At 39.1% G+C, this 27,543-nt stretch overlaps 2 protein-coding genes across 4 annotated transcripts in view; one reads left to right on the top strand and one right to left on the bottom strand.

Annotated features, from left to right (window-relative positions):
• The window catches only part of AKAP7 (A-kinase anchoring protein 7), a 78,010-nt gene extending 63,039 nt beyond the window's left edge, over window positions 1-14,971 (bottom strand). For all 3 annotated transcript variants that reach the window (XR_010439546.1, XM_064708083.1, XM_064708082.1), the window contains exons 1-4: window positions 14,736-14,971; window positions 9,678-9,827; window positions 8,477-8,622; window positions 3,681-3,817 (exon numbers count right to left, since the gene is read on the bottom strand). Coding sequence is in view for 2 of the 3 variants with exons in the window: in XM_064708083.1 (XP_064564153.1) it covers window positions 3,681-3,817; window positions 8,477-8,622; window positions 9,678-9,827; window positions 14,736-14,886 (584 nt within the window). In the remaining variant the exon portion in view is untranslated. The remainder of the gene's footprint in view (window positions 1-3,680; window positions 3,818-8,476; window positions 8,623-9,677; window positions 9,828-14,735) is intronic.
• A 337-nt stretch (window positions 14,972-15,308) lies between these two features.
• The window catches only part of EPB41L2 (erythrocyte membrane protein band 4.1 like 2), a 137,623-nt gene continuing 125,388 nt past the window's right edge, over window positions 15,309-27,543 (top strand). Inside the window, exons 1-2 of the mRNA XM_064708060.1 lie at window positions 15,309-15,511; window positions 16,325-16,416. The gene's annotated coding sequence lies outside the window, so the exon portion shown is untranslated. The remainder of the gene's footprint in view (window positions 15,512-16,324; window positions 16,417-27,543) is intronic.

The raw sequence follows: 27,543 nt of genomic DNA, 5'->3' as shown, positions 1-27,543 counted from the left end.
ATAATGATAAAATTATATGGAAATTGCAATTAAACTCATGGAGAACTGTTATTAAAAGAAGTATAATCTCAATTTACATTTACTTTCTGTAAGAGCTAAGAGACATGCACACTATAACCACAATAACAGGGTAGAAACCTTTTAACAATCATCTCAATTAGCCACATCAAAAGCATGTACAATTACATGAAATAATTGTTTTGACCTGCACTAAAAGTGATTTAAATTCTAAACAAAAACCACATAAACATTTTAGTGTTTTCTAAAAGATTTCTCACATCTCACAGTTTAAATTCTATTCAATTAACCTGAATGTAATCTTTTCCCCAAATCGATGCAGACTTTATAAACGCTAGATGGCAGTAATAGGTTAAAAATGCTCAAAAGAGGTATGTTTACTTTTTCTGTCCTAGCTGGATGAAAGCAATCACCGATTTCTAGGGTAGATTAAATTATTTCATTGAAGCCTGTACAATTCCAAGAATCTCTACACATTCTCACCGTGTTTAACAAGGCGGACTCAATGTGAACTGTGCATAACTGGAACCTAGGGTAAGTTAAGAAATACATAAAGGTTCATTACTTGACAGAATATCCTTCAGTGATAGAGTCCCCTTGCAGTCTTTTCAGAGGGCTTTAATCTATAAGCTAGAAGTGCTTTAGCTCCTTCTTAACCATTTTAAACACCAACGTTCCTTGTTCCTTGTAAAAGATATTTTACTGTAAGTGTAGTCTCTGTCACTTACCTACCCTCCTATCACTGTTAGACAAGCCTGTTCCTGTGTCTTCCTTACGTGCTGTACTTCAAGATCTTTCAAAAAGACCATCTAAAATTGGTTCTACCTGTCACATTACTTCACATGTAAGCAGGCATAGATTTATTTACCAACATCAACCTAAAAATTGGTCCAAAACAAGTACAGATATTTCAAAAACACTGAGTCAAATTAAGTTGAAGCTTGCAGACGACTTTTAAGTATTGATTCATGAATGTATCTAAAATCCATCTCTGGAGTTTTTACATGTGATAACTAGTCCAAAGAAAGTCCATGGAAAGCTCTGTTCTTTAGCTGAACACACATTTATATTTCCATACTGTAGGGTCATCTGCAGAACTCACTGACCAGCCCAAGTCCACCCAATGAGTTCCATGAAAGGTCAATCCACACAGGGCACTGTGCTTTCAGTTTAGCACTGTGGCATTGAAGATCTAGTTCTACTCTTTCTTTTATTTATAATCTTGCAAACACTAAAATATGTAGAAAAATAGCTGTCATCTCACTCTGGCTATCTTGCCTTTTGTATTCTATCAACCACTTCATAACATCTAACAATTGCTTTGTAATGCCCAAGGACAAACATTTCTACTGAGTCAACAGCTAAAAACACAACAGTGGTATTTTCTTGTTATTCCATATCAAATAGTATTTACAATGCCAACTGGTAATTATGCTCAGTGCAACTAATCCACAGAGATACCCAAAAAGTTTACAAGAACTTTGATCTAAAGTCAAAAAGGAAATTAAAAAAATAATTAAACAGCATATTCTAAGTGAACACAAGCTAGAATTATAGAAGCAATGCCTGTTCTCTTTCTGTATTGTTGTAACATAAATATTGTAGTCTTTAAAACTCACAAAGTTTCTTTTTAGAAATTTCTGAGTTTCAATTTTGATCACTTGTTAGAAAAAGCAATCTCACAAAAAAAGCCAAACTCAATTCTGCCATTCCTGTTACTTGTAATGCAAAGGTGAGATTCAGAGAGTCTTTGACAGAAAATGAGCAAGAAAACCTTGACACTATAATCTCGTAATTAGGCATTTACTGCAAAGGCAGGCATCCTGATTTGTAGCACTTGATCCCATGACTATGCACAGTTAGCATAGAGTAGAACTTCCTGGCTTGAAGGGAATGCTGTCATGAGTCTTGATTGCTTGCTTTCTTTCTAGTTTCAAAATGTCACACTCCTAATTTCATACAGTCTACAAAAAGAGATGTATAGTGTATTCATGAAGGCCAGACCACAGTCAGTTAGGAAACTCACATGGGAATTGCAGGTCTGGATTCCCTTAGAAAGAGTGGCCTAGAATACAGATGTTCCATTTTCAGGGTGAAAGCTGTATGTACTAAAATAGCATACAAAGGGCTTTGTGCTGAATTGAATGTTATGTTTAGCACATTCTTATCACGCATTTGACTTCAAATAGCATTCAACACATTTCATTTCTGTATAGACAGAGGCACTATTGTGCAAACACAGTTGAAAAACTGTAGATATCTAAGTAACTCAATGGATCCAAACCTAAGGATCTGTGAACTCTCAGATGCTCCGTTGATCAGCTGCACTTTGTTTGAGAGATTACTCTCCCCGTACATTACACACAGGTTTGTTTGCCAGCCTGGATCTTGGTTTCTTTCCATTAACCTGGTATCAAAAATTGGTGAAGCAAGAAGGCAAATTCAGCATTTTGCAGCACTCCCAGCAGATCTTCCAGAAGATTAAACAAAAACCATCAGTTATGATTTTTTTTTTTTTTTTAAATCTCATTAAAAAGAACATGCAATCTAGAATACCTGAGGATAGCTGAGCTAGAAACCTATAGGAGGCATCTGGCCAGGAAAGGGGTGAACCTCTGAGGAAGCTGCTGCTGACTAGAGGACAGTTCTGAGTGCCTGGACTGTAGAGTTCTGCTGGGAGAGGCAGAGAAGAACTCTGTAAGTCAGTGCTTCAGTGGCATTCAGACAGTGAAAGCTGGAAGGGGCTCACAGAGTAGCAGAATATCCTGAATTGGAGAATATTTGTTTTGGTATACACTTTTGGACTCTTACAAAATACTCATGAAGAGGCACATGTGCTTTGAAGTACTATCCCATGCTCCCTTTTTTTAAAGTTTGCTTCAAACCCTTTTAAAAAAATCTCACATAAACAGCTGGTTGTTGCTCTCACAAATTTTCAGGTGCTATCACAGTTTACTCATCAACCAAGCACATGGAGAGGGAAGGGAATCTACCAGACCTAGTATCCTTTGCTTGCCTTTTTATTCTCTGATCCTGGCTGTTTCTCTCCCCTTAGATCAGACTGTTGATGCTGACAAATTTGCAACTTCACAGTAGAAGACAGGTAGGAGTATAGAGATCTCAAGGATATAGCATTCAAAGAAAACAAGCATGGAAAAACAAGGCAACTGATTTAGATATGCTGATCATTCATTATTTTTAGGTGTGTCATATGCTTTCAGCCAAAATACTTCTACTTATTAGAAGCATGCCCTTGACTACCAAATGGTTCCCGCATTCTACCTTGGATTTTCACTTTCTAACGAGCAATCTGCACTTCAACAGATTTTTAATTCCTCTGTCCCCTATATCAAAACATTATTTCAAAAGAATTACTTAAGCAAACATGAGATCTATGTAAGCAACTTCAGCACACAGACAATGGGAAAACACATACTTTGTTCAGAGTTTATGACACAGAAGTTATGAAAATGGCTAATGTTAAGACTAGCATTTTAAAAACAGAATTAATTAAATGCTCAATAACCCTAGTAAATTAGGGTGGTGTATGGCAGAAAAAAATGTCTGTTAACCCTGCTAGTCTCTTTATGAACACTTAATACTAGTATATACTCAACTAAGCAAAAATACTAGTATATACTTAATTTACACCAAATACCTACATGCTAATTTCTTCTTCACTGGATAAATGCATCACAAACATGGTGACATGCAATGAGCCAGAGCGAACCATTGCTTTGGAAAGCCTTTGATCCTTTTGTACTATTGCATCTTGGACAGCCTGAATACTGCCAGTAATCTGGGAAGAAAGACACAGAAACAACAGTTAGCCACTACAACAATTACTGTATCCCATCATGCAAGTGAACAAGAAAGCACTCAAACTAAAAACAAACATCCATGTAAAAACCATTCTAGCAGAAGAAAGTTTTATCTGCTGACAAAGCTGTGCTAATTGACCCGAGTGAACCCAAACTGGGTACAAATAGAGTGATTAATAAATCACTGGACACTCCCCGTCACATCTTAATAGGAGCTTCCTCCCATAAGTATCATCAACTCCTGAAGCAGGTTAAGATCATCCAGTTTTACACTGCCAGTAATACCAACAAAAAGCTTCTTCAAGGAATTACTCTGCCCACTCTGCTAAATGTCTGTCTTGCTATGCGCAGGTAAGTGACTGCGCCAGTGTATGGTTTACTAAATATTCTGGTTTTGTATGTGCCCAGTCCTTCAAAGTGATCTTTGAAGGACTGGGCACATACAAAACCAGAATATTTAGTAAAGAATTTGTAGAAATACCTAATTTGCAATTCTGATTATATTGTCCAATAGACAGATATAACATATATACTCCCTTCAAATGTATTTAGACAAATTTCATTGCAACAAGTATAGAGTTCTAACTTCATCTGTCCTTCTCTTTAAAAACACTGGAATTACATTGTTTTAAATTTAAATTATTTATTTGGTTATACATGCTCTATAAATTGTATCCAAGATGTTTACTGTGCTTGATATTATGCTCATTGTATTGTAGCAATTTAAAAAACAAAACACCAAAAACCTGCAACAATTCTTGAGTATGTTAGTGAAAATCAGATCAAGTCAAATAAACCTGACCATCTGACAAAATTAATTACTTCTTAAAGCACAGTGAACAGAGACATTACAGAGAAATCATCTCTGGTGGATAAAATCTAAAAGAAGCATGTTGAAAACTCCAATCTCACTTTTTTGTTGTTTACTTACTTGAAATTCAGTAGTGAACACTTCACAAATGTACTGTCAAGACTTGACTTTCATAAGATAAACACAAGTAGCTCTCAGGTATAAAAAAAGCATTGACATATTTTGGTAGCTCTGTTAATCATATGGAACATATAAATTTCCTGGGGGAAAAAAACACAATCTAATGGGAGTGTTCAGTATTTTTCTGACTGAATTTCTTAAGATGAATTTTGCCATGCAGAAGTTTTACCTAATGAGCCATAGATATCTAGTAGTGTCATATAAATATAACTAAATCATAACTCAAATGAACTGATGTTAGCAAGGGTAGGGAGAAGGATAGAAGGTAAAAGGTACTTGCCAGAAAAGGTGATATGGCATTTACAAAACCACATGTGTCTTAAGTAGTGTAGGACATATGAAGAAAATTCCACCAACATTTTATCATAAATCATGCTGTAATAAGACCATCTTCCTTCATATGTCAGAACTGATCTTATCCTGGATAAAACACAGTTTCATTGTCCCAGATACAGGAGGAATTTAATCCATATTTAAGCAAAGAATTGGTAAATGTGATCCCTGCTAATTACAATGTATTGACTGAATAATTACTTAAGTTTATAAGCTAAAGCAAAAAAAAGAAACAAAACTCAAAAATTAAATGTGCCATACTAATTGCAATTCTATTAAATTTTCAACTATTGCTTCAAAATTTAATTTGCACCCATGACCTGGCAAAAGAAAAAATATAAATGTAAGTGTACAAGCCCTTCAGAGTACAGAAAATCAGATGTGGAACTGTGTTTTCACAGCAGGTAAAAGCATCCTAGCTCTGAAAGGGATCAATATTACTAAGTATTTAGTTTAGCAGCTAATATCCCACGTCCCCATACCCCTATATTTCCCTTCAGTAGTATTGCTACAAAAGCATGTTCTTTCAAGGCTCACTCTTTTATGCAAGCACCAATGACACAAAAAATTGTAGGAAATTAATACCTCTGAGATGTCAATTTTTCTGTCCAAAACTGGACAACAGGTTGAAAACCCAAAAAACCCCAGTGGACAGGCTCATAGCTGTATAAACTCTATTAGGAAACCAAGCTAAAAACCTAAAAAGTAATATAGCTTTGGAACAAGATTAAGTCCAAAGACAGCCAGTTATCGGTTCTAGAGAAAAGTTATTGCTGAATCCATCAAGAAAGTATGAAAAATCCTGCCCTTTGGATACAGGTAAAATAAAAAGAAGGCTGAGCACATCCTCTCTCTCTGGCTAAATGAAAATGCTCGGCACAATCAACATTAATTGGAAAGGAAAAAAAAAGTTTTCAAGCAAGTTTTTCTGAATTTTAGAAACTTGTTTTTCTGATGTTTTCCCTGAAGTTATGCAATGAAAGTGGAACACAACAGCTGTTAAACAGGTGTGCCACCACAATGCATATCACAATTTCACATTTGTTCTGTTTTCTCCAATAAATCTAAGGTGAAATCAACATTGGAGTGTACTATTCTAATGAAGCAAACTAGGACTCTCCCAATGCTATGTAACAGGCTTTGACCCATTGCATAAATAAAAACTTTGAATTGCTATTTAACCTGTTATTTACATTACCTTAAAATGTGTTGTCTTACATTTCAACTGCTATCATGCTATTTATTTTTACTTGACATGTCCTAACTTAATCCAAAACCTTTTTTAAGGCAGATCACACTAAACAATTCCTCCCTCTGAATTAAAAAGTTCAAAAAAAGGCCTCAACTACTCATTTCAAGATCTCCTCTCCATTACTTGAAGTACATTATTCTGAGGAGCAATAGAATAACACTGTTTTGCAGTGTTTATTACAAGGATACTACTGGTAAGTAAATGTAAAGCTTTAAAGACCTAACAGATGAATAACAATTATAGTCAAGACTGGAGAACCCTGAAAGGCTAACATACCAAGCAACAGCATATCATGAAAGTCATAACTTAAAAAAAAACCCTGAACAAATAGAAAAAGATACAATGATCATAATCTATTTAACTATTTTTGCACAAGTAATAATGCAAAGTTTAATATACATTAAAAATTAATGGAAGAACACTTCATTTCTAAAGATTCAAAACAATTAAAATGAAAACCAGGAAATTGTTCATTTTCAAAGAGGAACAGCTGATTAAATGTTTCAGAAATATCCTTTATTACAAAATTTCCTCTGTGTAAAGCTTAAATTAATACAAATAAACAATACTTATGCTTAAAATACTGCACTAGAATAAAATAAGCTCTTCAAAAAATAAAGGTCTCTCATTACCAACTGAAATACTACCAGCAATTACCAGATTCACTCTGACTATCAAGAAACCAGATGTCCAAATTTTGGCTGATATTGCCTATAAAAATTCCAATAGCGTATTTTCTACTTTCAGAACAACTCTACCTCTAAGGCAAGTATAAACAAAACTTTCTAGCAAAGTCCTGGAGTTCTCAAATGCTCTGAGATTAAATTTAAAGAGTAGTTTCTTTACCTCTGTAAATGATATGACTAAATAGTGACATATAAAAAAGATATGATTAAATAATGGCATATAAAAAACCAAGCATAGTTAAGATCTTCCTAACCAACCCTTGGGCATAGTAACAATTGTCAGCAGGAATTCTCAATTACCAGATTATATAGCCACTACATTATTTTTACACTTGCTAAATCATGGAACCTGTTAAACAGATCTGGATGATATTTTAAAAAAGGATGTCACAAAAGATATCCAACAATATTTGTAAAAGGCTATCCTGGATCTTATAAAACCAGCCTTTAAAATCTCTTCCTCACATATGTTTTGAAGAATCAAAGACTGCAGTGTCACTTTCAAACCTATTTTAGTCTCATTTCATATTTTCTTAATCTTATTTTACTTTTTCAGAGAACTGATAATACAGATGTATTTAAATTAAAATGAGTTAATGAGTTTTAATGAGTTAAAATTTATCTGAGATAGCTTCTGATATTAAAAAACCCCACAAAGTAAATCTGCGAATGCTGTTAAACTGGTGGGTTCAACTTTTTAAACATAAGGCACCAACTTTCCTTGTTTCAGACATAAAAGATATCAAAGATGTACCAGAGACAACCTGCAGGATGTAAGAAATCATTTTCATTTACTGCCTAAATGAGACAACTCATGTAACTGCAAGGAAATACATTTTCTTAGAGCTCTTTGCATTTCCTGAATTTATCTGAACAACATCTCACTAAAACAACAGTTGTTTGAATTTTAAATAAGATGAACCATTTTACTGTAAAATGCTAAACTACAAACTGCCAAGTTAAAACAGTAACAGATCCAAATATAAATTTGTATCTATAAAGAAATATAAATATATTGCTAGAATTTTTCTCATTAAATAGGAATGTCTCTCTTCTTTATACTACATGAACAACAAAATAGGCAATACTAAATACTGCAGAGGGGAAATTTCAGCCAGCTTCAGTGAAATCTGTAAGACTGACAAACTGAATAAAAATGTAAGTATTTTTTGTCCAGTCTTTTTTAGAAAAGCAATTTTAGTCACAAAAAAATCTTACATAACATAGCATTACTCATTGAATAGACTGCTAATGTTTCTTTAAAACTACCTGAAAAAAAATATTTTTTGCACAATATCAAACAATGTTCTTATAAACTCATGCAGCTGTTGAAGTAATTCTGGTTATACCAAATTAGTATAATAAAGAATATCACCTTTGGATTAGTAATTGGAAGAGAAATGAAATAATTTGGCTGACACTGTTTGTTCTTTTTCTTCTTTCTCTCAGTGCCTTCTTCAATTTCCCTTCCAGTAGTCCGCTTTCTTTTCTTCTTAATACTTAGTTCAGAAGTTGCAAGCACTGAAGAGAAAAAGAACAAAGTCACTTTCAGCACACAGACATTTAAACAAAGACACTCTTAATATCACACCAACAGGAGCCGGACTTGAGTCAACGGACTGGAGCACGTCTTCCCACTCACCTGCTCTGCCCATGCTCTGAACTGTCTCACTGGGATCCAACTCTGACCTGAATGAATGCAGCCATACATCTGAAGTACCACACCTGAACTAACAGCCTACACCTCTAAGCCCGGTTCATAAGCTGCTAACACAGACAGATACACGGCTTCCAAAACAGTGAGCCTCCCTTAGCCAACGTATGCAGCAGGACAACAGGCCTGCAAATTGTCCATACTTGATCATGGACATGACTGTAGAGCAGAAGGGCCAATATTAAACTTCAAAAATCCCATGCATTCTGCATTTGGAAATATAAAATGCAGCAATATATAGGATTATTAAAGCTAAAAGTTGTAGTAGACTAGGAGTAATGAACCAATAGCACAAGAACCAAACCCAGCCCAGGAGAGAATATCATCTCAGCCAGATTTGCTATCTACCTCCTCCCTCCCCAGAGACACCTTCTGATATAGAAAGAAATGTGTGTGTCCTCAGTTCTTTCTTCACACTTGATTGTGTTTCTCTCAGCTCATCTCCTTGAGCCTTTCCAGACCCTCTCCCACCACATGGCCTGATACACGCCCACAAGCTGACCAGGCTGCAGACATCCACTGTCCAACTAAAAGTGTACTTCCAGCATCATGCTGGGAATACACATTGAAGGACAGCTCACAAAACCCATCACCTGAGAAGCTCACATACAGTAACGTGAATTGACATACAAAATGTCTTTATTCTGTGACTCACTGCTCCACAGGATAACAAAAGGGTGAACTCTTAATACGCTCAAGTACTGCAGGACTGAATAGCACTAAGAGAGGCTCAGGACTGTAACCTGTTTGCAGGGAGACTGTTCCATGTGCCTGGCCCATGTGTCCTTGCCAACAGGCAGGACCAAGAACTGAGTGCATGATGTGTCTATGCTTTCACATTTCTTCTGTTTAATGTACTTACTAGCATGTTCATCCTCAATATCTGTGTCCACAAATGGCATTTCTGCCATTAGAGAATCTACTGAATCAGCAGCACATGGCTCTTCACTCTGTTGTGTTTTTTCCATATTCTCTTTAAAGATTTTCTTTTGCTGTATATTTTCCAGCCCATCTGTAATATATTTAAAATAACACACTGAGTCTTAGTTTTTATATAAACAGCTAAGAGACATTATACATAAGCTGCACAACAAGTAAACATTTCATTAATTATCAGCAAATAAGTATTGACATATAACCCTGCAAGGATCCTGTTCTTCTTCTTTGTCAATGGATCAGTAAAAATACTGTAACATTTTACGTGAAATAGCAAAAAATAGAGTTCTGCTTTCTATATTTTAATAACCTAGGGTCTTGTTTGGTTCCAAATAAATGAAATTACTGCAAAAAAATACTGAGAACTGAGCATAAAAAATAATACCCTTCAGACATCACATAAAGTTCATTTTAGATAACAGTAATGGCATATGAAATTCAGTGCAGACAAACACTGGCAAATTAATTCCACTGTAAACACACTAAAAATGAGGCATGAAAAAGCAGGAAGGGAATCCTATCATTCCACATATAACAGAGTTCTCAGCTGACTCTATCATTCAGGAATGAGATGATCACTCTACTCCTGCATCTGCCACTCAGTATAGCATGTTTTAGACAGCAATGATCTGAATTTCTCCTTCCAAAAACTGACTTTTAGTATTTAAGTGAAGGAAGGAAGTCAATGTAAATGAAAACACATGCTGCATGTACAAAGATATACATGAAGCTCTACCTCAGAATAATATCACAATCACAGAATATTTTAAGTTAGACAGGACAGAATAATGTCCACTAAGAAGTTTTTGAAAAAGTCTTTTTCCCAGGAGTACTAACTGAGCATGAGTCATTTCATTATGTCTGCTTCACGCTTCTGCATCAGTAAACTCTAATATTGGGATATTAAGTCATACCTTAAAAAAAAATAAAGAAGAAGCAAAATCTTCTCTCGCAGCAAAAAATGGGCATATAATCAGGCACCCAGCAATACTCTTTTGGGACAACTCCACAATGGGATTACTGTAGTGGAAGGAGCTGTGTGTTAGGATTGCAGTTTATCCCAGGACAGCTCATTACTACAGACAACACACTTTCAAAGCTCCTCTCAGGCCCAGTGTGGATGGCCCAAATCTGGCCTAAGAGGAAAATTCAGCAGCAAAAGTGTACACTATGTTCTTAAGGCATGCAAGGCTACACATGTATAAAATCGATATTACAGACCCAGTGTGGGTGATTATCACCCTGTGGAATGTTTCTCACACATATCACTTTATGCTAGGGAAGATAAATAAAAGAACAACCTGATTAAATGCTAATTCACTCCCGGCTAAAGTAGGGAAGCATAAATCACTCTGTGGTTGTAGTCTGACACCTAACTTTATCCCCCCAGGCTATTCAAAGGAAACAAGGTATTTAGATTTGTTACTTGTTCCCTACAGACACTAAAGAACCATGCATAACAAACAGATGTTAAAGCAGTAATAAAATTATTACTTAACATTTAGATTAAAACTCACACAAAACAGATTGCTTCTGGTATCCATGAGTATACAGAAAACAACCCTGGATCCAAAGAGATCTCAAGGTGAAGGACAAGACAGAGGTCCATGAAACCAACAAACAAGAAGGTCAGACTGGGGGCAGAAAACCTCAAAATTTCCTCAAAGAGCAGGATCATCAGCTGAGACCAAAAGGGGTTTGTTAATGTAGCATCAGCTACAGAACAAGGACTCACATAAATCTGAGGGGGGAATATTGCAGATTACAGGTTTCCTTGGCTCTGTCTGCTCAAAAAGCAACATACTTGTGCCACTCGGCAAAATGCAGCCTGTTCACAATAGCAGAGGCAGAGCTAAAGTAATTAACAATGCACCTTCAGTAAACTGAACTGTGTCTAAATTCTACAGGTTGTGCTTCTACCAAAAAAAAACTCCCTTGCTTTTTTGAAAATAGTAATTAAAGAAAACAGCAACAAAATTCAAGAGTTACATTCTAGTGACTAATACAACTCGAAAACAAGATTTTTCAAACTTTTTGACATAATGTTGATAATTGGAAACCTAGAGTACAACACCAGCTTCCCATAGGAACTCCTTCACCATTAAGCTGTTCTAGGATAAGCTCTTTTTTCTTAATTGCATGCTTACTTATATTTGCCTGAATTTCACATATGAGTAGGTGTATCCATTATTCCTTTATTTGTATTTAAGTAACTGCTGATCTTCAACAGCATTTGTCATCTGCTCCAGCAGAAAAAAAAATCATGATCTACCAACCTCATAAAGGAAAGACCACAAAAATAAGGAGCAATAAAACACATTTGATTGTGCTCTGATTGCCAGCTGCCTTCTCTACATATTCAGATTATTGTTTCAGATAAAACAATCTTCTATTATTTGACATATAAGTATCACAGATCACAGTGAGACTTGATCTTCAAGCACTGTTTCCTGTTCACTATGTTAATGTGTTTAATAGGTTTATCACAGAATCAATTAGGTTGGAAAAGACCTCTGAGATCATTGAGTCCAACTGATGACTGAACACCACACTAAGTGCCATGTCCAGTCTTTCCTTAAACAGAACCAGCGACATGAATCCAGCATCATTCTGGACAGCCTGTTCCAATACCTAATCACTCTTTCCATGAAGAATTTCTTCCAACATAAACCTCCCCATGTGCAGCTTAAGTCTGTGTCCGCTTGTCCCGTTGCTGGTTGCCTGGGAGAAGAGGCCAATCCCCACCTGTGGAGGCTACAGTGTCTTTCTAGGTAGCCTTAGAGAGAGAGAAGATCCCCCTGAGCCTCTTACACCAGGCTAAACACTCCCAGCTCCCTCAGCTGCTCCTCATCAGACTTGTGCTCCAGACGCTTCACCAGCACCACTGCCCTTCTCTGGACATGCTCCAGCAACTCAATGTCCTTCCTGAAATGAGGGGCCCTGCATTGGACACAGGAGTTGAGACACTGCCTCATCAGTGCCAGAAACACTGGGACAGTCACTGCCCTGGTCCTGCTGGCCACACGATCACAGATCCAGGCCAGGATGCCATTTGCCCCACCTGGGCAAACTGCTGGCTCGTGTTTCATTGACTGTCAAAACCAGCACCCCCAGTCCTTTTCCACTGGGCCACTTTCGAGCCACTCTGTCCCCAGCCTGTAGTGCTGCAGGGGATCGCTGTGGCCAAAGTGCAGGACCCAGACTTAGTCTTGCTGAACCTTGTATCACTGAAATCAGCCCATTGATCCAGCCTGTCCAGAGCCTTCCTACCCTCTTGCAGATCAACACTCCAACCCAACTTGATCTTGTCTGTGAATTTGCTATTTGGAAGACTTAATTCCCTCATCCAGATTATCAGCAAAGATCTTGTACAGGACTGGACCAAACACTGATCCCTGGGTACACCACTAGTGACCAGCTGCCAGTGGGATGTGGCACCATTCACCACCTCTCTCTAGGGGAGAGAAGAGTGCACCTGTCCAAGCCATGAGCTGAGAGGTTTGCCAGGAGTGTGCTATGAGAGATGGTGTTGAAGACTTTGCTGAAGTCGAGGTAGACAACATTCACAGCCTTATTCTCACCCACCAGGTGCATCACCTGGGCATAAAAGGAGATCAGGTTGGTCAGGAAGTATCTGCCTTTCCTAAACTTGTGCTGGCTGAGTCTGATCCCTTGGTTGTCCTGCCTGTGCTGTATGATCACACTTAAGATTATCTGCTCTGTCACCTTGCTGGGCACTGTGGTCAGGCTGCCAGACCTGTAGCTCCCTAGATCCTCCTTCCAGCATTTCTTGTAGATGGGCATCACACTGACCAGTCTCCAATTGCCTGGGGCCTCCCTGGTTAGCCATGACTGATGACAGATGGATAATGGACAGCAGTGTAATGAGCTCTTCTGCCTGTTCCTCATCACCCTAGGATGGATCCCATCCAGATCCATGCACTGGGCATCTAAGTGGTTGAAGTCCTGTTTGATTACCCTGGTACTTTTCTCATCAGCCTTGTCACTATCAACCTGGACAGTTGGACAATCAGCAGTGGGTAGAATTAGCTCAGGGATTCTCTTGGTAATATCTCTTACCTGGGCCACAGGAAGTCATCAGACTTTCCTGTGGAATGGGTCCAACCAGCATACAGGGCCCTCAATTTCCCTCAAATGCAAGTCACCCACTACAACTACCATTGTTTTTCCCTTAATACCTGTACTTGTGATCCACCTGGTTGACTCCATTAGTCTTGAAGACCCTCCAGATAAGCCTTCTCCACTGTTGTCTGCATGACTCTCAAGATCCAGGGCCTCCTACCTATTCTGTAAGGGCATCTGGGGAGGCAAGGGATGCCAGGAGTGGATTCTTCCACCTCTCTGAGCTGGGACCTTCTTCCATTCCTCCCCACCTGCCTGATGGCAAGAGGGTTGGGGCTCCTTGACTCTTGCTGAGCTTCCACCCACTACTTTCTATTCATTTTTAATAACAAATGAATCCTTTAGAGCCAGTTTAACTGCGAGCTGCTGTAGAAATAGACAGTCTTAATGTCAACGCATTTTGAACCTCCAGTGCTAGCACTACAGTTACCATAGCTAAAGAAATTAATAATAATAATAATAATAATAATAATAATAATAATAATAATAATAATAATAATTTCTTGTGGGAAAAAAATTGTAGGGTTAATATTCAGCCAGGTCACATACACAGTTAAGGAACTAAAAAGAAAAGGAGTAGTAGTAAACTTAGGGAAAAGAAAGGTAGATTTAGTGTTCAGTCAGGTTGGACGCATACACTGTCGGCAAGCCTAGGGACTGAGCGGGGCAGGCAGGGAAGTGCCAGAGCCCTACAAACAAGAGCCCTGCTTCATCATTAACAACTTAATAATGAAGTTGAAAAGTTTTCCCCTACGCCCCAGCGCCCGCCCGCAGCGCCGGGGGAGGCGGGCGCGGGGTCTCGCCAGCGCTTGCCCTCCGCCCCCACCCCGCCGCCTCTCACCGTGCTCCGGGGCCGCGCTGCGGGCATCGACCCCGGCCCGCGCCGCTCCCTCCGCCGGCCGCAGCGCCATGGGCACGGCCCGCCGGGCGAGCAGGGCTCGGGCCGCCGCCGAGCACAGCGCGGGGAGAAGCCGCCGCAGCAGTGGCCGCATGCCCGGCTGGGGCGAGCAGCGCTGCCCACCGGGAAGCTGCGGGGCCGGAGCGGGTCTGGCGGGGCCGCCGCGCCCCTCGGGGAAGCAGCGGGGGAGCGGGGCCGTTCTGCCGTGGGACTACAGCTCCCGGCACGCTCCGCGGCGGCGATGGGGCGGCCGCACGGCCCTGCCCCGGCGTGCGCTCCGCGGTGGCGGCGTGCGGCGGGGCCGCCCCTCACGGCGGGCGGCGGGGCCCGCAATCAGAGTGCCTCGGTTCACTCGGTATCTTAACGAGGAATGGCTGCCCCAGCGCTCGCACCCGCGGGGGGCTGCAGCCCGCGGGATTTGGCGTCCCTCAGAATAAGCGGCTGTAGTTTAGGGCGGCAAAGCGATAATGAACAGTAATTTAGCAGCGGAGAATAGACAGTGTTGCTCTGAATGTGCTCTGCTTTACGCAGCCCCGGGCGCTCTGATCGCTGGCAGTGATGGCTCTGTACAACTGTACAGCTCTGGCTGTACAGTCTCGTGTTGGGAATGCCTCGAGGGTGATAATTTATATAAAGACTAAAAATTTTGAGTTTACCTGAAGTTACCGAATAGGCCTTAAAATCTGGCTGACAAAGAAGAAAGATAAAAGGATGTAAAGGTATGCACACAGGATTATAAGAGTGGCTGGAGCTGGTGGAGAAACAGATAAAAAGGGCTGCGTGTGGGAGAGGCCGCCTGTCTGGGGGAAGGAAGGGGAGACGGTCTTTTCCTGCTTAAATAAAACTTGGTGCCTCTCGGAAGCCAAATGGAGCCAGATCCTGTCAGGGCGTTGGGTGGGAGAAGCCAAGTTAAATGCCACCTGATGCTTTTGCTGATTGGCTTATCCATGTAAACCAGATCTGAGGGAGCAGGTGGAATGTGTGCATGTAAGGATTCCTACTTTCATTTGTAAATAGAGTAGGGATGGTGTCATGACTCATCAGTAGAGGGGTGATATTAGTTGTAAATTCTCATCAGGCTGAACTCTTGTGTTTTTAACTTTGGCAACCAGCCCACTGTTGAGCCTCGAGTTGTTGGCTAGCAAGCCTTTGAGTTCTTACAATACATTTCCACAAATGTGGTGGCTAGCAGGTCCTTAATTTTATACCATACACTTCATTACATTCTCAACTTGCAAAACAAACTACTCAAAGGTGCTGGCCCAGAAGCCACAGCACAACTCCACAAGCTCCCTACACCCACAACAAAGTTCAGTATGGGAGGTAGAATATCCCTGGCCGTGTTTTGCCCAGGCAAAGCAAGGGGAGAGAGAAAGAAAGACAGGAAAGGGAGAGAGAGTACAAAGAATTTCACAGATCCTCAGATCCTGCATTGGTCCTGCTGTGTTGGAGAGTCTAGAGCTGGGATCATGAGAAAGAAAAGTGAAAGAGAAGGAAAAGTGTGAGAGGGCCTGACCTGTTTTCTTTTATAGATAACCTGGTGGAAGCCTCTTGCATAAACCAGATCTTTTGCCCTGTTTTGTTGATGCGTGCACAGCCAGCCCTTGGAGCCCTCCCACAGGAGGTGAGTGGGGACAGGGACACTGAGCACAAGTGTCAAGGTGAAGCAGGAAGTTGGGTCAGAACAGTTCCTGCCCCACCTCTACATCTTTAGATCACACCTTTCCCATTGTAGCAGTCACCATGTTTGAGACAAAAAATGCTTATGTCTGGTTCTCCGCCATCTCCATAGATGGCAAAAGCAAATAAATAAAATAGGATGGTTGGAGGACCAGCATGTCTGATGGAGGTTAGAAGCTGGTTGACAGAAGAGTGAAAAATGAGGCCAGTTCCTGTATTTGGCTACTCCTTTTACCATTATTTTGATCCATTTTGAGTTGTGTTTGCCAGTCACATAGAATTTGTATTTGATTTGCATAGTTCTTTAGAGGCCAAAGGTTGGATGTGATACAGAAGTCCAAGTTCTGTGGGATCCAAGAGAAGCTTTAGGATGAGGCTGCTGACAGTTTTTATTCACATTTCATTTAAATATCAGCTATCATTAGGAGACTAAATGCGTAAGTGCTCACATCTTCCTAGCCTGTTTCCATTGTCAAGTACAGTACTTCCATAAAACTTTGATTCTAGAGAGTTATAGATCAAACACTGGAAGAAAATAATTTTGGAATTAAGTGCTTTTTATAGATATGAATTTAAAAAGCAATTTGGATCTGAAACTGCTCCAAATAAATTCCTTAAGTTTTTTGCAGAAATCTTCAGCGAAAAAACTTCAGGAAAAAACAGTTCTGTTTGTAAAACTGAGGAGTCCAGTGCAATATTTAAATTAAGATAGCATTTAATAGTGCTCTTAACAAATGAAAATGCAGTGCATTTTATGGAGCTAAAATTGTCTGTAACCAGTACCCGCTAGCCTGGCATTAAAATTGTAGATGCTTGTAGGTGTATTCTTTGGTCATACGACTTGCCTGAATATACTACCTCCAGGATGAGAGGAAGTGAGTAATCAAAAGTACCTCAGCTAGAGCTGGTAGCAGTTCCCATGAATTCTCCCTACAAGTCACAGAAGTGGTGTTGAAGGGAAGCGTTCGATTGAGGACTAGAAAGATGAAGTAACAAGTTGTGATTTTTCTGCCTGCCCAAATACTGCACAAGTTTCACAGAGGTCACTGACCTGGTGCCTGGCAGAAACTGCTTTTCATTACTGCTTAGGTTTGGGCCAAAGCCAGCACTTTATCAATTTTCTGTGGCCTTGCCTTTATTAAAGAAAGTTTCTGATTAACCTCTCAGCAGTACAGTTGTCCCTTCAAAGGAAAAAAAAATCACATTATGACAGCTGAGTGACGCTGGCAGAAAGAGGAAGCAGGGTCAGCTCTGTGGTTGTATTTGCTTACACAACTGCACTGCCAGTGCCTGTTAGCCTCTCACCTACCTTTCCTTCTCTTAATCCACCCACCAATTTCAGGCAAATTCTGTAGAGTGTTAGAGCATTCGGAGGTATGATGTTCCCACACCTTTCCTGGTAGTGAGTGTTTTTGGAGGAAAGAAAGATCCATTTCACTCCCAAATGAGGGAAAGAAGAAACAGTGCTGTGTGTCTGTTTTTCCAAGAGTGGCTGTCCATGAGTATTGGCCGGCTCATTACACTGTAGGTCAGGGCACATATTATCAATACATGTTATGTCTTATCTTAGTCAAGCAAGAGATATGGGGGAGCTGTGAGCCAGGAGTGTTTGGGACATGACTCACTGAGGGAAGTTAGGTAGTAAAAAGGCAGGAACGGGATGTGTTGCAGGGAGCCTAGAGGAGACATTGGGATGTTGTGTAGGACATGGGAGGGAGTTGAAGGTATTGTAATGAGAGGGCATGGAAGCTGTAAGGGAAGCTTGAGTTGTTGTGATAAGAAGGGAGGACATAACTGATACAAAACAAGTTTTCATTACTGTCACTGCTTTGCAGCATCTTGTTTTCTGACAAGCAAAGAAGAATAACAAACTGTGACCTGATAGTACGAATAGATTTGCCAGAGAAACAAAGAAAACTTTGAGCTGCAGTACTACAGATGATGGAAAATGAGAGGTAGAGGAGTGCCTAGGATAAGGTAATTTAATGCAAAGGTCAAAAAGCAAGTTGTCTGGAGTCTCTACAATAACTGGTATGAAAGGAAGAAGTGCATGAAGATGCTATCAGATGTAGTTAATAAATAGAACTGCATTTGATTGACATCTGACATGAAAAGTTAAATGGATATTTTCATGATCTGTTGATCACAGGCAGTTATTTACATTTCAGGAGGAGGGAACAGAACAGCAGAAGGCAGCTGAAAAATTAACTGCTTACCAATTGCAGCAGCTGTTCACCTGTTACCCTCTGGATAGCGACCTATTGTGAGGGACGTGGGCTAAAGATTAGCATAGACAAACAAATGCTGTTAATGTCAGTGTAATATTTCACACACTTCCAGGTTCCTCCAGTATTTTTGAGGAATGTCATCTGTTGGGTGGAGAGAGGATTCACCTAACAAAGTGGGTCAATAATACTTTTGCCAACTGGCTTGCCACCCTCATAAGGATGGCTTTAAACTAGGTTGTTGAAAGATGGAGAAGCAGTCCCACAGACCTAAGCTGGAAAAGAATTGGAAGAGCTAAAAGCTATTGTGCAGACAGAGAGGTAGTGGTAGATAATGGGAAAGCAGGTGCAGGGTAGCATGATGGCAGAGATTGCCTGGCATTTAGGGGCACCCCAATAGGCTTGAAAAGTAGAACATTGGATGCTTGCTACGTAAAATTCAACAAAGACAATTGTAAAACCTTGCATCTAGCACCTGATGGATATTGGCAAAAATGGCTGGATGCACATCTGCTGTAACTTAATGGTCCGTGACATATTTGACCAATTTGGAGTCTTCAGTGGTGTTATTGTTAGGTGTAATCTCTAGCCTGAGGTCCTATAGTATTTGCTCCCTGAACATAGCATTTATTAAAGCTAATTTATTGCTTTACCTGTTCACCTTGCAAATTGTATCTCACTGGTTACTTTTAATATTTCCTCTTAGATATTTTAAGCAGCAGACATAGAGTATGCTTTCCTGATCTATGCTTTCCCTCATCTAATCTTCCTTTCACTTTTCAACACAGAAAATCCACCAGAAATCATGTAAATCCTCATTTTGCAGCAGAGTTACATCATCCTTTTCTAGTCAACAAAATCAGTCTTCCCTATGTTGCTCCACCGTCAGGTTGAAAGAAGATATTACTTTCTTTAGCACAAATTCCATCACTGTGGTATATATCACTACATTTTCCAAAATGTAAGGTAATTAGAAGACAAATAATATAATGGAATATCTCTAGTAGTTTATATTTTGTAATGTGAGTAGATATGTTTCTGTTTACTAAATATTTATATACATGCAAACAAAACTATAAAATAGTAAATAACTCTAAATTATTTTGATTACTACAATCTTGTTTTTCTGATTCTTGACAAATATAATGTGGATTTAAGCAGAAAGTTGCCTGTCCTGGAGATTGTTAAGTATGCCAGTCTGCAGGGTGAAGATAACATTCAGTTTGATAGGAAGCCTTCACACACCTACATTATGAGAGACTGCACGCTGAAACAAAAGCAGATTTCACTTTTGCTTTACTAAACCCACTTCACTTTTTAGCTCTAGAGGTCAAGTTAGGTTTGATCTGGAACGTCCAGTTTCCTGGAGCTGTTCTTTTTCCCTAACTGAAAAAGAGGTTTGAAAAAAGCATGTGCAGGGGAAAAGTGGATGGAAAGTGTTTAAGTAAGAGAAGACACTGCCTGCAATTAAAAAGTTCAAGTGAATATAGTCAGCTACATGTGGAAGTCATGCAGCTGAGACACTAACTAGATCTTGCATTCCTTGAGCAAAAGACACTTTACTGGGAGTCTTAAGCAAATAAAGAATGCAGTTTTGAATCCAGAATTCATATTATTCCAGATGTGGGTGGGGGAAATACGTATTTACTTATTAAACTGAAAAATCATGATTCTGTGCTGTCAGTCTGTTCTGTTTCTTGCTCTGCTCTTGTTCTTCTGTCTGTCTCCCTTCAGACACAAGCTTTTTTTTTTAGCTCTGGCTTCCTACCTTCTCAAGCTTCAGGTATTGTACAAGCATGCTGCATTTGTGACCACTATGCAGGCTTTTTGTGTTGCCTTGTATCTATTTCCTTCTCTTATCCATGGATTTTCTGTCAAGTTAGGATGTCCGTGGAATAAAGGCAGTGTCTTTCCTGCACGTTTGCACAGCCCATTGTCCAATTAAGAAAAAACAAATCTATGTTCCTTATTGCCAGAACATGTTAGAATTCTTCCTGAAGTTCAGCTCATCATTCTCTCTTCCTGCATTTCTGGTGTGTACCTGTTGTTTTTCCTAGGAGGAGCTCAGACATTAGTTCACAAGCACTACCAGAGCTTCTGACAGTTGCTCATTTAGCCTAAGGTGTGAATATATGTGCTTTGACTCTCCACCAGTCAATAAAGATAGAGGCTTATGTGAACTGAAATTTGTATAATAATTAAGTAGTTGTTCTAAAGATGCTTTACTCCCTCCATGAACAACCAGGATTGTGTCTTGCTTAGACACAACTTCTAACATGCATATTGATTAGAAGGCTGATGTTGGGTGAAATGGATCAACGCTGATCCATTTGTGGTAACAAATTTTGTTATCACCTGGTTTAGAATTAGGAAAATAACTTCATGTTCTAGCTCAATACTTGCTCTGGCAAATCCTTTTGAAGCCCAGACAATTAAATTCAACATCTGCTGTCTAACTGGAAACACTTGAGTCAAAACAGCCTTTCTTGATTGTTATACTGACCCTCATCACGATGGAAGAACCTGCTATGGCTAATGCTGCAAAGCTCGAGTGCTCAGAAAACTTCACGCGGTGTAGGTTTTGTGATCCTGCCAAGTTAGAGCCTACCTAGGAAGAAATAATTAGGCGGTGTTGTTATATGTTTCACATGAATTTTGAAATTGATTTACTCCTGGTGTTGCTGGGTGTAACCATGGAAAAAAATCCCACCCACCTCTCACATCAGCAATCTCTTAAGATGTCTGTTTATGTTTAACCTAAAGTCTAGAACAAAAAACCAGTGATGCTCAAAATACCTTTCCTACAAGATATTCAGGGAAACAGTAACTTATTGTTTGAAGAAGAAAAGCACCCCTGACCTCAACAGAAATGAGAGATCTCAGTTCTAACATTGGTTTAGCTACCACTCACACTTGGAGCAATGTGATGTGGCATCCAGTTTCTGTCACTGAAATCTCTTAACAGTTATTGTTGTATGTGTGGATCTGAGGCTATTCACCACCTCTTTGCTGATGGTGGAGTTTCCTGATCCTCTTCTTGAGACTCAAGGTTTTCATTTATAAAATCACAAGGATGAACCTTGTGATTTTATAAATGAAGCTCCCTTATTTACAGTCATGATTTTAACTTAGATCAAAGACATTAACTCATGTCCACATTTTAGTATGACAAAGTATGGGGAAAAAAAATACAGTTAAAGAAAAACACATTCTGACTAATGGGGAAAGAGACACATTTTAATTCTCCAGATTAGCACACTGCTATGTCTTTAATAGATTATATTATATGGTTCTTATTCAATACTCCAGACTTTTGTTGAGCCACTTTCAATTCACATTCATACTCTGGCACTAGATGAACTGCAATAACTGAAAGAGAGGAAAACATTTGCACTTCCTGTAGTACATCTAACTTTCAGTCCAGGCTAGAACAATGTTTTAAAAACCTCTATTGAAAGAACTATGCTTGGGTCATTTTGTCAGGCATCCAGTCTGTCTCCATAAGCCAACATGTGACCATTATCATGTATCTGTGATAGTGGACTAACAGCTATTATTATATATTTAATATAGCTATTATAAAGTGAGGAGATGGAGGGAAAAAAAATCTCCCCAGGGCTCCAGAAGAACTGTAGTTAATTTGGTCTGATTAAAACAGCTATTTGGTCTTACCACAAGAACTTGTACACATGTAAGAAAAACAAAAAGGTGTTATTTAATGTTATTTTTATTTACTTTCTGGATGGTTTTCATTTTCTGGACTTGCTTATATGTAAGAGAATCAGTCTGCAGCTTGAAAGTCATGAAAGCTTACACATGCTTTGAAATACTAAAAGGAAGGAGCTCAGGAACACATTAAAATGTACTCTATCAAAAACTCTATTTTTGGTGGGCATCCAGGGAATCATTGAATTTTTTTGCCACATAACTCACACTCAGTTCAGAATATTCAGTATGAGGTATACTTGCATTGTGTTTTGGCCAAATGCTGTAACTCCCCATGAAACAGCATGATGGGGTGACAGAACTGCTCTCTTTCTTTTAAATTTGCACTGATTCCTATAAACATCATCAAGATTTTGAGCAAACATATAAGCATCAAAATTGAAAATAATAGGCAAATTGAAAATAGTGGACAAACCATACTATGGGACATGTAGGTGTCTTTCTGCTGTGTCTTGGCAAAATGGTATCTACAGTCCTAAGAACGACTTTCCTCACAACACAGCTCTGTTAGACAGGTAAGATGCATGGAGACTTTCAAAAAGGGTGAAATCATACCCAGAAAAATGTTGCTTTATGCTTTTGTGACAGTTGGGAAGGCAATAATAGGATACTTCACTTGAAGTACATTCAGTGAAAGAACTAATGCTTTCCTGAAGTGATGCAGTGTAGCAAGGATCTGTTCCCCTAACTGATGAGGAGAAAGACCTGCAGAAAAACAAGGAGGGGAAAAAACAAACTGAATTGCTAAAGGATGTGTTGAGCTGCACTTGTGTCAAGTGGGTCTACAGCAGGCTTTACCAATTATATACTGTATTTTCAGGACTCCAGAGATTCATGGGAAGTACCACTAATGACAGTTGACTTGTCATATCCATGTAATTAGAATTATAATTAGGGGGATTTCAAAGAAGGGAGTGTGATTAGGTAGAGTTCACTGACTTCTCACGGGATCTGGCAAAATAAGGGGCCTTTGTGCCTTTGAAAATAACACTCTATGTACTTGCTTTTGTAAATGTTATGTCTTACCCATTCACCTCCAGCCTCAGTCAATATTCTGTTTACATTTGCTGTGTAAGTTCTTCTAAAATTGCATGTTCTACGGTCCGTTGTCTGCCTTACAGCTGAATCTCTTTTCACTCAAGTCTCAAATGACCCAAGGCCCATAATTGTTCTTTGTGGTTAGTTGACATCTTTCAAATCAGGGTCAAACTTCTGCCATTGAAACCTTGTCTCTTGATTTTTATAACATTGACTCATGATTATCCCACATTTCCACATTGCCTTTGGAGGATTTGTTTTATACCTTTAATTTCTTACCCTCTTCCAGCTAATAAACAAGTTACCATCTTTATCAAATTCACTTTCAAGTTTTTCTCTCCTTCATATTTTTCAAATTAAGATCTCAGCCTGACTTTGACCATCTGCTTGTGGATGTCTGGCTTTCAGCCTATGTGCAGCATCACTAAACGTGGTTTGTCCTCATCCTCACTCTCCATATTCCTTCAGTCACCAGGAGGCACAGCTCCTGCCAGTCAGTGAGTTCTTATCAAATAAGCATCATGTTTGCCTCAGACCTCTGAAAGATTTGAGCTCTTCCCTCAATCTGTCATGTGTTAGGCAAAAGTTAACTTTTTACCTAAGATAGAGTCTTGTCAATATAAGCTGTAATGCTTACTATTGAAATTCTTGTCCAGATCTTCGCCTTATGTCTGAAGTACTGGAACTGGTTTTTTTGTTTGTTTGGGATGGGGGTTTTTTTGGTTTTTTTGTGGTCTTGAAAAATGCAATTTAATTCCCCTGTACAATAATTTAGAATGCCTTTGGAAAGGTAATTTTTTCTACAATTTCAACTTTTGCAATGTAACCTATCTTAAATTCCTCTTCAGCTTCTGTATTTTAGCACACAACTTAGATGTCTTGGCTTTTATTCTTTATGATTAATGCCTGCCTAATTATCTTGTGCTTAATACTGAGAAGGTTGATTTCTTTCTCTGAAGGGTTTGTAACTTAAACAGGAGCTATTACTTGTAGCCTGCATAGCTCAGGAGAAGCAAAGTCCAGATCTTAACAATGGGTCTTGGGTACTGGGATCTGGATGGCTGTGTTTGATGTGCTGTACATCTGGATGGGCTGTACTGGGCTTCTTAGCCAAGCAAACAGCCCAGAGAGAATACTGCACTAATTAATTTGTTCTGCTCCCAGTGTGAATTTAAGTAATTTAGAAGCAGCTCAGATATCTGTGGATATATGTGGATAATGCTGTGTTAGTACTGTGCAGACATGGAATCTGTGTCTTTTCCTGCATCCTTCTTCTGTTTAGAAAAACACTGCTGTTAGCACCAGCAAAACTACTTTGTTGTTCTCCTTTAAACTGTTGTTTACTATGATATTGCCAGAAAAAAAAATCCCAAACAACAACAGCAATAATCCTTACAACTGCTGAACTAATAATGCACTAAGGCAATCTTCTAAGCCGTTTAATGCTTGTCATATGGCTCCCTGGTGTATACGCCAGTCTGTCTATCTCAGAGGGAGCTTCTCTGCTTTACAGCTAAGGAAATGGCCACCACAAAAATCTGTCTAATGAAAACTGGACCAGGTAACTTCTTGTTTGTGTGCTAAGTATCAAGCCTTGACAAAAGAGCTGGTATCCTTTCTAAACCTTTATTTTAAAATCTCATTTTAAACTACTGGTAGATAATTTTAGAAAAACACATAAGAATTCCAGTAAATCATATGTCGTAAGACATGTCTTCTTGTAAATACCTATTCCTCAATCTTTTAAAGTATTATTAATTGAAAAGTTTACGGTCCCCAAGGTATATTTATAAAGTTTTCTAAGTGATTCATTGCATCCAACACTGTTAAAAATGGTCCAGTTTAATTGCATGAGATGACATCTATCTTGGTAGAAATCCAGGATGCAAAGCCTTACTAAAAGCTGTTCTAGAAGGAATAGTCTAGAGAATTATAAAGTGGTTTACATTTTATTTTAATCTGATTTTTTTGAAACTGGCATTTTCATATTCTTTCTCTAATTTACATAATAAAAAAGGGAATGTGTATATTGCCTCTCTCCAAGGAGGATAATAGAATATTTAATAAGTGCTTTGCAGACAAAAGGGGGTATATGTTTACTGTGATTATGCTGTAGAGAGATTTTACAGTTACTAGAAGACCACTAGCACACTGGAAGGAGACAGCAGCTTTTGTAATACCAAGGCAATTTCTGCCAAAAATACTGTCCTCTTAGGATCAGAAAAGAACCCTGTTGCTGTTGTGTTCCTGCTTTCACCCATAGACTGTACATGCCTAACAATGAGTTAAAGTTGAGAATAACAACATTTAACAGAGATAGCTTATTACAATGTCTTGACTACGTTGATACTTCTGGGTGTAAACTGAAAATAAAGTGTCTAAGTCATTTGGAAAATGCATATTTCCATACCAAAAACTATCTTGTGCTAGTTTTCATATGCCTTGTTATTGAGTGTTCACTGTGTGGGTTGCTCTGTGCTCCTTACGTGGGGGAAAGGAATCTTTGCCAGAATTAGGACTTCATGAGAAGGTTCTTTACTTTACAAACCAGACATGGAAGGTTATTAGGAACTGGCTGAACCCTGCACAGAGGCTGACAATTATTCTCTCTCCTTGTGTATTCTACCAGCACCTGATTATTTTTAGGTATGTGAATTTTTGTTTTTATTACTGCCAAACTGTGTGTCCCTGTCTGCCTTGTTAGTGCCAATTTTATGGAAAATGGGTCAGAGTCTGTGCTAATTGACACTGGCTTCTAAAAAAAAAATTGTACCAGAAAATTTTAAATCCTCTCTTATAATATTTGCCTAAACTATGCATGTAAATGTAGGCACAATAGAATTGAAAGTTATTTGTATCCTAAATAATTTCTCAAAAGATTGAGACAGTTAAATATGGAGCAATTTTAATTTTATCTTTTGGTCCTTTAATAATTCTTTTTCCATAGTTACGATTGGAATTTGTAATGGCAGGGGAGATTCAACTGACAGATAACGTTTCACAGATTTTACAGCTCTCCTAGAACAGAGTAGCAACTATTGGAGTTTATTCAGTGCCACAATGTTGAATTCATGGGATATTTTACTTCTGATGTCAGTAGGGCCTGGATTATTGCCCTGGTGCTGTGGCTGCCCAAGATGGAATTCTATCCACCCTGCAGTAAAAGACAAACTTGCTGTATCTTCAGTCAGAACAGAATTTCACACTTCAGGAATAACTCAAAATTATTCCACTTTAGTAGCAGATCTGCTTTAAGACTCATCTCCCAGCTCCTTTCCCCACTCCAGCACTGCACATTTGCCCCTGCACTACTGAAGCAGAAGAAATGAGAATGAGAATGTTGAAAAACTTTGGACGTTCAAAAAACAAAAATTGAACATTAAAAAAATTTTTTTTTGGGGTTCTTAATGTGCATAATTTTAACAATCCACCTTTTCATAGAGTCCAGAGACAGCTCTGTCCACATAACTTCTTTGTGGATGCAAAGTACAACCTACATTTGATCAGACTGGGAGCAGTAAACAGAGCTCATCAACCTGACCTGAGCTGGCTTTGCTGCCAAAAGCAGTGCTACACAGTTCCACAGCCTTCATGTGTGCAATAAGTAGCTTGTACACAAAGGAAAAAGATGCTGTGTTCTTCTCATGATACATGGAGAAGAAAGATAAGTGACATTTTGGACAAGAAGATGGTGTTTGTTGGATTTTCTTACTTACTACAGGCCTTGGATATCATGAGGAACATAGCAAAGGTCAGATAACTGTGGTCAAAAGTACTGAGAATATCAAATATAAAACCCCATATTAAAAGTGATTTGATAGCCTGGTTTTCTTAGGCCCATGCAACTGCTGTCAGCTACTGCCCTTTATCATTTGAAGTCAGTGACCAATTTCAGCCAGATGTGCAACAGGATAGTAATCTTAAAGACAGTGAATGCCTTACAAGCTTTGTAAAAAAACCCTACAGTTTGCAAGAAGAGAAAGGAAAATAATTCTTTAGCAGAGGGAAAGGTTTCCAGCTCTGCTACTATGCTTCCTCCCGGTTAGCTGCAGTTCATCCTGTCTTTTGTCTGAGGCAGGTGC

This window comes from Zonotrichia leucophrys, chromosome 3 (genome assembly GCF_028769735.1).
Source record: "Zonotrichia leucophrys gambelii isolate GWCS_2022_RI chromosome 3, RI_Zleu_2.0, whole genome shotgun sequence".
NCBI classification, from domain to species: Eukaryota; Metazoa; Chordata; class Aves; order Passeriformes; family Passerellidae; genus Zonotrichia; species Zonotrichia leucophrys.
The sequence above is the reverse complement of the archived record's forward strand: the minus strand, read 5'-3'. Positions and strand labels throughout refer to the sequence as shown.